The 13,292-nt window shown below is 36.2% G+C and overlaps 1 protein-coding gene across 1 annotated transcript in view; it reads right to left on the bottom strand.

Annotated features, from left to right (window-relative positions):
* SEMA3D (sema domain, immunoglobulin domain (Ig), short basic domain, secreted, (semaphorin) 3D) overlaps positions 1–13,292 on the bottom strand; it is a 174,159-nt gene that overhangs the window by 25,954 nt on the left and 134,913 nt on the right. Inside the window, exon 11 of the mRNA XM_012721056.1 lies at positions 12,207–12,351. Within this exon, the coding sequence (XP_012576510.1) occupies positions 12,207–12,351 (145 nt within the window). The remainder of the gene's footprint in view (positions 1–12,206; positions 12,352–13,292) is intronic.

Below are 13,292 nucleotides of genomic sequence, written 5' to 3'. Positions count from 1 at the left end.
CGTATTTAGATGAAGTAGGAATAAAACATACCGTAAGGGGAAAAGAAGAAAGGGGGAGAGAATGTTACCACTAAAACAGATGATCATAGTCAATTGGTACCCTTAAAAACCCCTAGAAAAAAATTTCCCACTGCAGCTATATATCCCAGTTATTAAAAATCAAGTGAGTTTTTCTCGGTATTAAAAATCATATATATGCATTTTAATATCTCCCAGTTAGTACAATCTACGTGAATATACGCAGAGGACCATTTACTTCTGCCTCCATCTTTCTAATATTTGTCTGACTTCCTCCAAGTTAGCTCTGTAGCTGTGGGCCTACAGGGATATAAATCAAGGAACTTATCTGTGTTTCCATCTACTGTTTCAAAAAACTTTTAAGATAGCTAAAGCATTGAGGAAAACTCAAGAGAGTGATTCCAACACTTGCCAATGTCATATCTTGCTGCAGGCAATGCGGCAGGGGAGGAGACAGAGACCTGTCTGGGCAAGCCCTGAGATGAAAGGGTAGTCCCAACCCCAGTTCCTCCCCCTACCAGCCACCCCCAGCAAAAAGCCACCAGCCCCAGCGCCCACCTCCAGGGGCTGGCTGTTCCAGCCGCTAGGTGTGATCCTGTTGTGCTTGGCAGAAATGTGTGTTTGTCCAGGGCCGTTAATAGTGCAGTGGGAAGCAATGGATAAGCGGAGAAAAATGGGTTTTATCCAATGCGAGAACTTTGCCTCTTGGCCAGGCACCAAGCAGCTGTTAAAAGTTTTCTCCCCCTGCTGCTTCAGGCTCTTCCCTACAGGTTGCAGTTTCCTTTTCAATAAACCAGAGGAATGACTAATGTGACAGAAGACTCAGCCCAAAGAAAGAGTAACCCAGGCTGACACTGGAGAAAATAAATAGGATTCTGATTTTTATTTAAAAGTAAAAATGGCAGCTTTATAAATGCTGTCTTTGCCCTCCTTTTTCATCCAGGGGTCAGTTTATAATATAGATAATGGCCAAGGAAAAACCTACATTCTATATTAATGATAGAAGGGCCCAAAGTGGGGGCCTCCCTGGGGACACAAGGGTTAAAGCACTATCTCAGACAGTGCAGCATGAGCTCCATCCCTGGCCAGGGAAGTGACCCACATGGCGCAGCAGACCTCTCCTGTCTCACCTACTGCTTCTCTCAGCAGTGTATTTCAGAGGATCTGCCAGTTTGCTCCCCACTCAGTCTCTGGTGAATCCTCTCACCTGCTACACCTCTGGTCTACACCCCAGTGCTTGTATGAATTAATAAACAAAAATAATCTTAAAAAAAAAAAAGAGAAGAAAGAAAAATAAAGGCCAAGGGTACAAATAGAGGTAAACGCATCCTTCTCTTTTGCAAGCATTCATTTCCCCTAGAAGGATTTCTGACCAGATAACGGAAAACACTACTAAATACAGTTAAGTAGTTTAAAATGTGCAGAATTTTGTTTTAAAAGAAAGTGTTGGTTCTACAAAAACAAAATGTTGAAAGTCAGTTGAAAAGTTTGATTTAGGTCAAGTTGTGCTTCAGTCTTTTAGAGAACTACAGTCTATAGACCATTACCGGTAGAAAACCATGTTTTTGTTTAATGATAGAGTCACATCTTCTGCAGTGTTACTAGGCTTAGGGACTTTATTTTTTTTAATAAATAATAGTTTATTTTTACATCATTTTGTGCATTTTTCCATCTCAGTTGTAATCCCTGTGGGCTTCCCATCACCAAATCACCCGTGTGCCATGACCACAGTCCAGTGCACTCCCCACCCCCCATTTTTGACTCCATTCCCCACTCCAATCCCATAAAATGTCTCTGGTATATAGTTGTTTATTATTATTGCCCCCTCCCCTCCATCCGGGACCTTTATGCTCCTGCTATGAGGGAAACCATCTATATTTTTCTTTTTCTTTCTGGCTTATTTTACTAAGGGTTAGGGTCTTTTAAGAGGCCTGGATCTTAGACCCTGCCTCAGCCTCCCTTCCTCTTCTGGAATCAAAAACCTGGGAGAAACAAAATTTAGGACAGCCTCTTAAATTTGGAAAGGTTGTGGCAAAGCACGCTATCCAGTGAATGAAAGGCCATGCAGTGAACAAATATTGGGAAGAAATCAAGCTGAATTTTAACAAGACAGAGAGCTACCTATGAGCTAGGAATGCAGCCAAAGAGTGCTCTCTGGATTTCAGTTCAGTAGGAAAGCTAACTTTAGACAAACCACCACAGCATGTGCAACATTCCTGAGGGTATAAATGAGCAGCCCCACCTGAGGGGATTCTGCATCCTTTGTCAGGTCCTTTGGCTGTATCATACCCTAACACTATCCAAATCAAGAGGAATTTAAGATGTTTTTGAATTACATTTTTTTGGGGGGGCTAGGCAATACTATGATTTGATGTCAACCCTAAAGTTTTTTTTTTTCTTTTTTGTAAAGATTTATTTACTTATGCATAAAGAAATGGGGGTACAGGCCAGAGGTACAGGGGCAGTGAGAGAATACACCAGAGACAGAGTGATGAAGAACACTGCTGAGGGGAGCAGTAGGCAAGACCGGAGGTCTGCTGTGCCATGTAGGTCACCTCTGTGACCAGGGATGGAACTCTCTCTGAAGCAGCTGTAGCCAGCTTACAGTGCTGTATTCTAACCCCTTGTGCCACCAGGCAGGGCTCTTTTTTTTCTATAATATAATCAGAAAATCCTAAATTATATAACCAAGATCTAATTCACACTAGTAAAGATACATAATTCTGAGAATCATCAACTCTAAGAAAAGAATGTGTTACATTAGCAGGTAACTGTTCAAGTCAAATATTTTAGGTGCACCAGGAAGAGAAAAATAGGATACTCCTATACCTAGTCTGTTAGCAACATATTTAATTATTGGCATTATGTGTTTTTTTCCTGTGATACAATTCTCTAGCCCCGTTTGAATTTTTTCAGGCAAAATCCTAATTCAATTTCAGTGACACCAGTGCTTTGATATGTGAGGATCAAAAAGGCCTTTCTAGACAGAACAGGTAGATATCTCAGGGCCCAGCACTGGCCCGTGGTAGTATATTTGATACAATGAACTTCCCTGCGGGCTCAGAATCAAAAGGATTTTGTGACTGTTAAGTGTTTTTTATGGGGTTAGAAAGTGTAATACTTAGGTGGAAAATAAATAAGGGCTGTTAGGCAGATCCACACCCACATCCTGAGCTTGGAAGATTTTATCTCCTAACAAAGGAGAGGGACAATAAAAGACCTATTGCAAAGGGAGGAAACCTTCTAGCTTTACCTTTGATTTCTCCAGAGGAAAAACCATGAGAGGAGCTGGAGTGGCACCGTTTGATTTAGAAGATGATTTGTGATAATTAAGGGAGGGAGCTATTCCATTGTTTTCCATTTGGTAGGGGTGGAAAAATCACTTCAGATTGTTTTTGTAGTGGGTCAGGCAAATTACATAGCTAATTGATTCATATATGGTATGAATTCTGACAAAGAACTTTCAATTTTTCCTAAGTCTTAACTCCTAAAATAGAATTGTAAAGAGGAGGCACGTATTCAGGAACTATTGAATGACTTGACTAACAATTCTTATTCAACATTTTACAGAATATTTTAATATTTTTTTTCCTTATGAGAAAGGCAAGGGTATATTTTCCATGCTCACTAGTAAACCATGAAAGTAAAGGAAAGAGAAAGAAGGAAGTTATTTGTTTAGTGGTTTTGATATTTCATGTGGTTTAGAGCAAACAAAAGAAAAACAACAACAACCACAACAAAATGAATTAGAAAGTGGAACTCAAAGATGAGTAGTGATCCCAGGGGCCCAGTATCGCCGTATAAAAGACAGAGTTGGGACAAGAAGTCACATCTTTGGTACATAGTAGTCCAGGATGTTTATTTTGATTCTGTTTTAAATATCTTAACCAAGATATTCACAGGAATCCTCAGAATCCCATTTTAATATCTATATACAAAAATGAATAAATTTTAATATTAAGCTATTAATAGGGATTACAATGTGTTTATCAGTCACCACTGTAGGTATAGTAACATCAAGTTATGAAATTAAAACACAGTACCTATTATTCCCATTTTTTCGCACCTGACCAAAAAATGGGGCCATATTTAGGAAATATGTAAATTTTGATCTTTAAAACTAAAGTTAAACATTTGACAGTAAAATCAGCAATGATTTGAACTTCAAAAACATGTACATTTCACATGTTAGTTACTGTGAATAATTCTGCAATAAAAATAGGAATGCTAATCTCTCTTCAAGCTCTTGATTTCAATTCTTTTAAATAATACCCATAAGAAGGATTTCTGGATCAGATGGTGATTGTCTATTTTCTTTTCTGAAGAAGTTTTATGCTATATGTAGAAACAACTTAAATGTGACTGATGAATGTATCAAAAAATGTTCATCCCTAAAAAAGGGAAATCCTGCAATAAGGGAAAACATAGGTGAACCAGGAGGAAATGATGCTGTTGTATTAAGTGAGGTTATCAAAGAAAGACAAATACTATATAATTCCACTTATGTTTATGAAGAAAAATACTACATAATGCCACTTGTGTTTCAGCTTCATTAAAGCAAGGAACAGAACTTTTGAAACTAAAATAGCTGGGATTAAATCTCACTAAAAAACTTTTGCACAGCAAAAGAGACATTAGTCAAAACAAAGAGACACCCTACTGATTGGGGGATTTTTTTTTTTTTTTGCATTCCATACAACTGATAAGAGACTGATCAAAAATATACAAAGCACTTATACAATTCAACAAAAAACAAAGTAAACAATCCAGTCAAAAAATAGGCTGAAGAGCTAAAAAGACAATTCTCCAAAGAGGAAATGCAAATGGACAACAGCTATATGAAATGTTCAACATCACTTATATTCAGGGAAATGCAAATCAAACCCACAATTAGATACCACCTTACATCAGTGAAAATGGCACATATTAAAAATAACTGGCAACAAATGTTGGTGATGATGTTGAGAAAAAAGGAACTCTCCTACACTTTTGGTGGGAATTCAAACTGTTCTAAACACTATGGAAAGCTGTGTGAAGGTTCCTCAGACTACTAAAGATGGAGCTACCATATGACCCAGAAATTCCACTCCTAGGGATCTACACAAAGGACACAAAAAACATTAATTCAAAATAATACCTGTACCCCTATGTTGAGGGCAGCACTACTTATAATAGGTAAGACTTGGAAACAACCTAAATGCCCATAAGTAGATGACTGGACCAAGAGGATGTGGTATATATGCACAGTGGAATACTTTCCAGCAATCAAAAAAGATAAACTAATGCCATTAACAGCAACATGGATGAGGCTAGAAGGAATTAGGCTAGTGAAATAAGGCAGAAATAAAAAGAAAAATATTGGATACTTTCACATATAGGGGGAAAATAAGGGAACCAAACAATAAAAATAATAAAAAAACAAAATGAAATTAACAGGTAAGTATAAATCAGAGACTTTCTGCAGGTAAGGGGAGGAAAATGGACCAAAGTGTGGTGACGGTGCACAGGTGGACAGGTGGGGGAACTCTATTAAAAGAAAGCAAACATTGTGCAAAAATGAACAAGGATATATATATATAAAGTTTTGTATGTAGGAGGAGCAGAAGGCTGTCCATAGGGGACATCACCAATGGTATGAAGTTTCACTTACACAAGATTGATCTATACAACAATATGCCTGTAGATAATAAAAATGACTATATTATATACTGAAAAGTCTGTTAAGGTAGATATCATACTAAGCATTCTTACCACACACAGGCACATACACACACAAATAAGTACTTCTCATCTTTTTGCTAAGAGAATGATTTAAAACCTGTAACTCACTTTCAAATGAATATTTTATATTTTACACAAATTATAAATACTTTAAGATTCCTATCAAATACAATAAATCTACATAATAAATCTTTCATATTAAAAGAAAAAAAAGAAAAAAAATCTTATCTTTTGCATTATCTCTTCTTACAAACATTAATTTCGAGAAGCCTGCCCAACTTAGTTTGGCTTCCATTCATTTATTACTGACTAGATGGTGAATTTTCCCACATAATATCTCACTTGGAACTTAGCAGAAAAGGTTACCTAAGAAAATGCAGTTTGTTCAGACACCCTGTTTGGACACCAGAGGGCAGAAAATCACTTGAAGTAAAGAAGTTCTCTAAAATCATCTTGTGGATCCTTTAGGTTCCAGACTAAAAACACTGTAGAATGGTGTTATGATAGTAAGACTAGGTGCTTAGGTGTGACATGCTATCATGGGAAGTATAAATTTCTGACAAAAGGTAAAACTTTAAGGAGCTATGGCAAGTTGAAGGTTGTAGCTTCCATTTATCTAAGTGAGAAGGTCAAAGCAAGGCACTGCTGGAAGAATATATGAAAACTCAATTTTATTAGCAATCTTTATACAGAAAATGTAAGAATAAGGTGTTTTTGTAAATGATCTATTTAAAAATTTTTACTGAGGTATTGAGTGACTTTCAGTAAAAATTCTGCCATTCATAGAAAGAAAATTATTCTGCAATGCTTTTATTAATTACCTGAGTTCTTCTCAATTAAAGTAAATGACAAGTTCAGTAAGGTTTCAAAAGTTCATTATTTGTGCGAGAATAGATTAATCTCCTACAGAAACAGCACAAGGTTCTGTCTGGTTTAGCATTTTGAAGGTAGAAAGGCAACGCGTTAAGCAGCATTGGATTCAGAGTCAGGTGGATCTACATTTAATGTGTCTCACCACCTTACAAGCAATAAGGCCATGAGCATACACTCAGCCTCTGTGGACTTTTCCTTATATAAATCTGGCATAATCATACCTGCCCTGCTCTGCTACCGTAACAATGTACTGGCATAACATTGAAGTGCTTATCACTGGATCCTGAGGACTGTTCAATAATGGTTTGTGACTAAAATTTCTGAACTGGAGTTCTGATGAAAATAGGATGGTCAAAAAGCACCAGTTAAAAATTACTGAGAGAGTCACAAAAATCAACTCGAAGTGGATTAAAGACCTAGACATAAGAACAGAAACCATGAAATACCTAGAAGCAAAGATGGGTCAAACACTACACGACATACACTTCAGCAACATCTTTAAAGACAGAGCACCCAACGCCACAATAGTGAAGGCAAAGATAAATAGATGGGACTACATCAAGTTAAAGAGCTTCTGTACAGCAAAAGAAACATTACTAAAAACAAACAGAAAGATCACTAATTGGGAAAACATCTTCTCACACAAAAGTAGCGATAAAGGACTGATCACAAAAATATACGGAGAACTGATGAAACTCAACAAAAATAAAGTAAACAACCCCATCAAAAAATGGGCAGTAGAGCTAAAAAGACACTTCTCCAAAGAGGAAATGCAGATGGCCAACAGGCATATGAAAAAATGTTCAACATCACTCGTAATAAGGGAGATGCAAATTAAAACCACAATGAGATACCACCTCACCCCAGTGAGAATGGCACATCTTCAAACAACTAGCAACAACAGATGTTGACGAGGATGTGGAGAAAAAGGAACTCTCCTGCATTGCTGGTGGGAATGCAAACTAGTACAACCACTATGGAAAACTGTCTGGAGGTTCCTCAAACTGCTAAACATGGAGCTTCCCTATGACCCAGCAATCCCACTCCTAGGTATCTATCCAAAAGACACAAAAACACTGATTGAAAAAGATACCTGTACCCCCATGTTTATTGCTGCTTTATTTACAATTGGAAAAACATGGAAGCAGCCCAGATGCCCAAAAGTAGATGACTGGATTAGAAAGATGTGGTACATATATACAATGGAATATTACTCAGCAACCAAAAAAGAGAAACACATGTCTTTTGCAGCAACTTGGATGGAGCTGGAAAAGATCATGCTTAGTGAGATAAGCCAGAAAGAGAAAGAAAAATACCGGATGGTTTCACTCATAGCAGGAGTATAATGGACCAGGCGAGAAAATAACAAAAATAATGAACAACCATATACCAGAGACATTCTGTGGGGGTGGAGTGGGGAATGGGATCAAAAATGGGGGGGGGGAAGGGAAGGAAATGCACAGGACTATGGTGGTGGCACAGGGGTGATTGGGTGATGGGAAACCCGCGGGGATTACAATCGAGATGGAAAAAAAATGTGCAAAATGATGTAAAAATAAACTTTGTAATAAAAAAAAATTACTGAGAGAAAAAAAATCAAGAAATTGTTTTGAAATAAATGCAGCTAGGTTTAGTAGAGCATTCACCACTATATCACTCAGGTAAACTAAAAAAAAAAAAAAAAAGCTGAACATTATGCACTATTTTAACAATAAAGGAGAAAAGACTGATCAGAAATCTCCAATACTACCCTTTATTCTGCTGTTTTGGAGTAGTGATAATGGGAAATTTATCTAAATATTCTGGGCATCAGATTCCTCATCTGTAAAATGAGGGTCTCCATCATCCATTCTCAGATTTTACAAGTATAGTTACTTGATATGCCATGAAATGTAATTTCGATGGTTTTATGAATATAGTTTTTAAAATGCTAATGTTAGTTTATGAAAAGCATATTTGTGTGATTGGTTTTCATATCAGGTATATGTTTCTAACTTCAAAATCAGCCTTCCAAATGTAAACTAAAATGTAGAATATCAGACAAATAATCTGCAAAGAAGCAGCCAGATATAATTTTAAACTACTAAAAAAAGTAATGAAACAGTGGTTACTCATTTATGCATGATATTAGACTTCTTCAAATTTATTCAGTAATTTAAGAATGTATGAAAGTTCAAACTTACTTGGAGATAAAGTCCTTTGTCTACTATCAGGAAGAACAGTCATTACTACTTTTATACAGGATAGGAAATGGCTGGTCAATGACAAATAATTTTGAAATACTTCAATATAATTCCTGAGAATAAATTATTTAGACTGGCTTATCTGGGTGTTCCACATCAAAACAAGGCTAGAAATATTCTGATTTAAACTCAGAACAGGAAATCTCCGTTTAGCCAAATCTACAAAGCATGATAAAAAAAAATCTTCCATAGTAATTTGGATTTTGCAAAAATCTCTACAATTTTGATCAAAAAAGACATAATCTACCTCATCAAAGTACTCTGCTGTAGTTTTCTAGAGGGGATTTTATCTTCCTGTCTAGATTACAAGAGTGACCCAAGTATAGGCTATAGATAAAAGACTAGTACAAGGTGTCATTCTCAAAGCTTAGCTTCAAATACAAATGTGTTTATACATTTTTTCAAAGTACAAGAATTTTATGAGAACTGTTGATGTTTAGAAAGACTAAAGAAATAATTTTGTTAAGTGGTACTTGATAATATTTTTTTCCTTTTCTAACTTCTTAAGAACTAGAAGCTAAATATTTCTTTGGTCCTTTGGTCTGGATACAGATTATTCCCCAGGTAATTCTGAACTCTTTCAAGAGAGTGTCTACAGTGTAAACACTTCATGTTTTGAGTACTTAGCATCAAAGACTGGTCTGTTTAACATAATCAGTACTTCCTTTCTCATTAATGAGAAACCCTTCTCACATATTATTGTGAATGTGGGCGGGGGAGGGTGGCATTTGCCACAGTTCAAAAAGTGGCTGTGTCCTGTGAGGAGCTTGAGGTGATGTGGGAGTTGTTTTAATCCACAGCCCTTGCCCACAGGAGTAGGGGTTACAGTCTCACCTGCCACCTCTGCCCGCCTTTAACCTACTCTGTAATTGGAAAGTTATGTCTGATGCATCTATCTGCATGTTATCACATTGACAATCAGTTTCAGTCTTCTCATAGTAAGAATCAACTGTGGTATATATGTAAGCAAACAATTTTCTGTTATTAATACAGATGATTTCAGTCCCAAATTATTTTCCTGTAACTTTCAGATACTTGGAATTTTTTTTAATGATCCAAATGATCACTGTCTGTTTTTAAAAACAAGTTCATACACAAAGAGCTCAGAATATGACCAATATGACCGTTTTTGATACTTAACCCCAAATCGTAGTATGATAAAAGTGACCCTGTTAGAGTTCCCTCTGAATTTTAACAATCCTTCGAAAAACAACCCAAAGTAGCCTCAGAAACAAATGTGTTTTTACAAGTTAAAAAAAAAAAAAGGTCTGAGGAGGAATGGAAAAAAATATAGGAAATATGAAGAAATATTTAGGTTTTTCATAGATTTGATATCTAATAAATACACACAAAATGTGTGATATATTATGTATAAGTATATATGTATATATCCAATGAAAGATTTTCTATGGAAGGGGAAATTAAATAAAATTTAACAAAGTATTTTTAATATAAAATTAGAGTACAAGGACTAAGAGGCTGGACTCTGCAGCCCGAATATCTGGGTTACAAACTCAGAAATGCCATTCACTGCTTCATTACCTCAGGCAAGTTACTTTATCTTTCTGTGACCAAATTTGCTGTGACCAATTAATGGCATTTTAATAACAGCACTAGCTTCATAGAGTCATTCTAAAGATTTATAAAGGCTGTAAAGATTTGTAGAACCTTTGGAAGTAATTTTTCCAACCGTACCCACAATCTATGTTGCTGCTAAAATGTAAATACAAATATATAGGATAAATATAAAATAAACAAGGATATTTAATATATAATAAACATGAATACATAAAATGTTAGAACAGATCTGATGTTCAAATAAAATGAAAGAGTAAATTCTAAAAATATTATTTGCAAAAACAAATTCTTTCCATAAAAGTTACTTTATAATCGGGTCAAATATCCTTTAAAATGTATTTATAATGAGGAATTATTAAAAATAAAATAAGAGGGGTATAGAGTGTGCTTCCTAAATTTAATTACTTTATATAAAGGAAGATGGAAAGAATTTACAAAGTCTGCTTACCAGCTGTGTCCCCCTTTTAGAATGAACATATGAAAAATACAATATTCAGTAGAAAAATTAGTGACCTAACTTTTCTCAAAAATTTTGATGTAAAATATTCAAAGTGAATGCTAAATAAAAAAAAATAACAATGCCTCTTTATAGTAAGTCAATTAACCAATCCTCAAGTAACTTAAACTATGTTAAACATATCAATAACCCAAAAAAATTCATGTATAATGCAAATATGGATTTTAAACTGCAGTTTTTAAAAAAAACAGGTATGAAAGCTCTAAAGTACAATTCTTACTTTCATATATGTGTTAAACATGAATTTTACTATTTGAAAAGAATTTTGAACGCAGTGTTCTCAAGGTCTTTCCCTATTTAGAAAATGCCTATTATTCTAAGAAAAGAGAAACTTTAAAAGAACCATCATAACTGATGCAGCCTTTTCAAAGTAGAAGTGGAAACTAGAAGACACAAGCAATAAGCAGGACTTCAAGTGGGGGGAAATATTTATGGAAATACATGGTGTTTCCATGTAGGAACATTTATCTTGCTAGGCAGTAAATCAATTAATTTAACTATACTTAGTATATTCTGTTCCTCATGATATGTTAATGGTAACATTAAAATCTTACTCCAAAGAATGTTAACTTCTGATGAAGGTAAGAAATGCTACCACATCACGTAACTGAACACAGTTACTTTCAAATTCACTGTAGCTGTTGTTTTGATGATACGTGGGTCTGCTAATCCTATGTAATTTGTTTGGCCACCATTTCTTGTTACCTGCAGTTCGGCATTCCTACAGAAGTTCAGAACTGCCCAGCCAAATAGTCATAGGAACCAAACCTTCCAAAGAGCCTTTCAAATCAACCAAGAGCAGAAAGCTGGATCACTCTGGGAAAGCTATGCATAATGAGATATGACCAGGAATGCTTGGGGAGCAGAGGACCCATGGTTGACAAGGGACCCCCAAAAGCTGATCAATGAAACCCTGGCTGGGGATCTAGGTCTTGATCACAATTACAATACACAATTGAGTCATCAAGCAGATGAGAAGTGCCTGGAGGGCGGACTCACAACCCTTGATACTATAGATAACAGCACATTTTCTGGTCCTCCCTTTTCTTTTTGCCCTTCCCCTCACAACTGATGCTGTATGAATACTCTATCAATAAAAGGGCCAGAATCTTGTTCTTTGGCAGCATCCTGCATCCTACAGCTTGCTCCATGACTCCTGTTTGTCAGGTATCAGTGAAAAGCATAATATATTAGAATAGAATTAGGAAGAAAGCATAGGAATGAAAAATAAGTTGACTCTTAACTTGGATCCATACCGTGCCAGGCCGGGGATAAGGAATCCTTCCATCATACTGCACCCAGCGATGGTCTGCACTTTCCTTATGAGCATAAGGGCCGTTAAAAACTGCTCTGATGTCAGCCATGCTGTACACACAAACAGCAGAGCCTTTGAAGATGGAGCTGGAAAAATAGCAACATGTTTCACTCATTCACTAGCTCATTCAATGGACATTTCCTGCGCACATCATATACCAGGACAATGGACAAATTTGTTCAGTGCATTCTATTTGACAGATGTTGCAGGAAAATATATTCAAGAAGCTTCAGTCACATAATATTGAATACATGTATAATATTTGTACTACAAATAACTATAGTGAGCTAAGCTACTACATGGATGGGTATACAACACAAGGTGCTTGGGACATTTTTAAAGAAGGGGCTGCCATCTAGAGACTGCCATATAAACTGATACTGGATTGTTTGCTAGGAATTACCTGAAATAATGAAGGTAGAGAAGAATATACAAGAAAATGCACTGTATCTGTGTACTCTTGAAATAGCTCATTTTATTTGAAGTTACCAGATGATAGCATTTTCTAAAAAGCTTAAAAAGTTGTATTATCTTCTTTTAAAAAAAGTAAATAGATATGCAAATAATGGGTCACCTTTATCTGTTTTCTAAACTAAACAAACGTTATGAATAATAGCTATTAAATTTTTTCCTCAAAATTTATTTCAATATTATCAATTAATTAAAAATCTGAAATTAAATTAAAAATTGCTCCATCTTGAATTTTTGACCTTTGTATATGTAACACAATAATTTGACATAACGGAACTTCCTCATATAATTTGTTTCAACATTTTTTAGTTAATTTTTAAAATCTTGGCCCTCCCTGGTGGTGCAGCGGGTTAAAGCACAGCACTGAGAATCTAAAGCCGCTTCTGCATGAGTTCGATTCCCGCCTGTCCTGGAGGTGACCACATGGCACGGCAGGCCTCTCCTGGCCCACCCGCTGCTCCCCTCAGCAGTGTACTTCCTCGATCTGCCTGTTCTGTTCCCCACTCTGTCTCTGGTGAAGCCTCTCGCCGCCCCTGAGCCTCTGGCCTGTACCCCA

This window comes from Condylura cristata, unplaced genomic scaffold (genome assembly GCF_000260355.1).
Source record: "Condylura cristata isolate star-nosed mole 26May11 unplaced genomic scaffold, ConCri1.0 scaffold00005, whole genome shotgun sequence".
Classification (NCBI taxonomy): domain Eukaryota; kingdom Metazoa; phylum Chordata; class Mammalia; order Eulipotyphla; family Talpidae; genus Condylura; species Condylura cristata.
The sequence above is the reverse complement of the archived record's forward strand: the minus strand, read 5'-3'. Positions and strand labels throughout refer to the sequence as shown.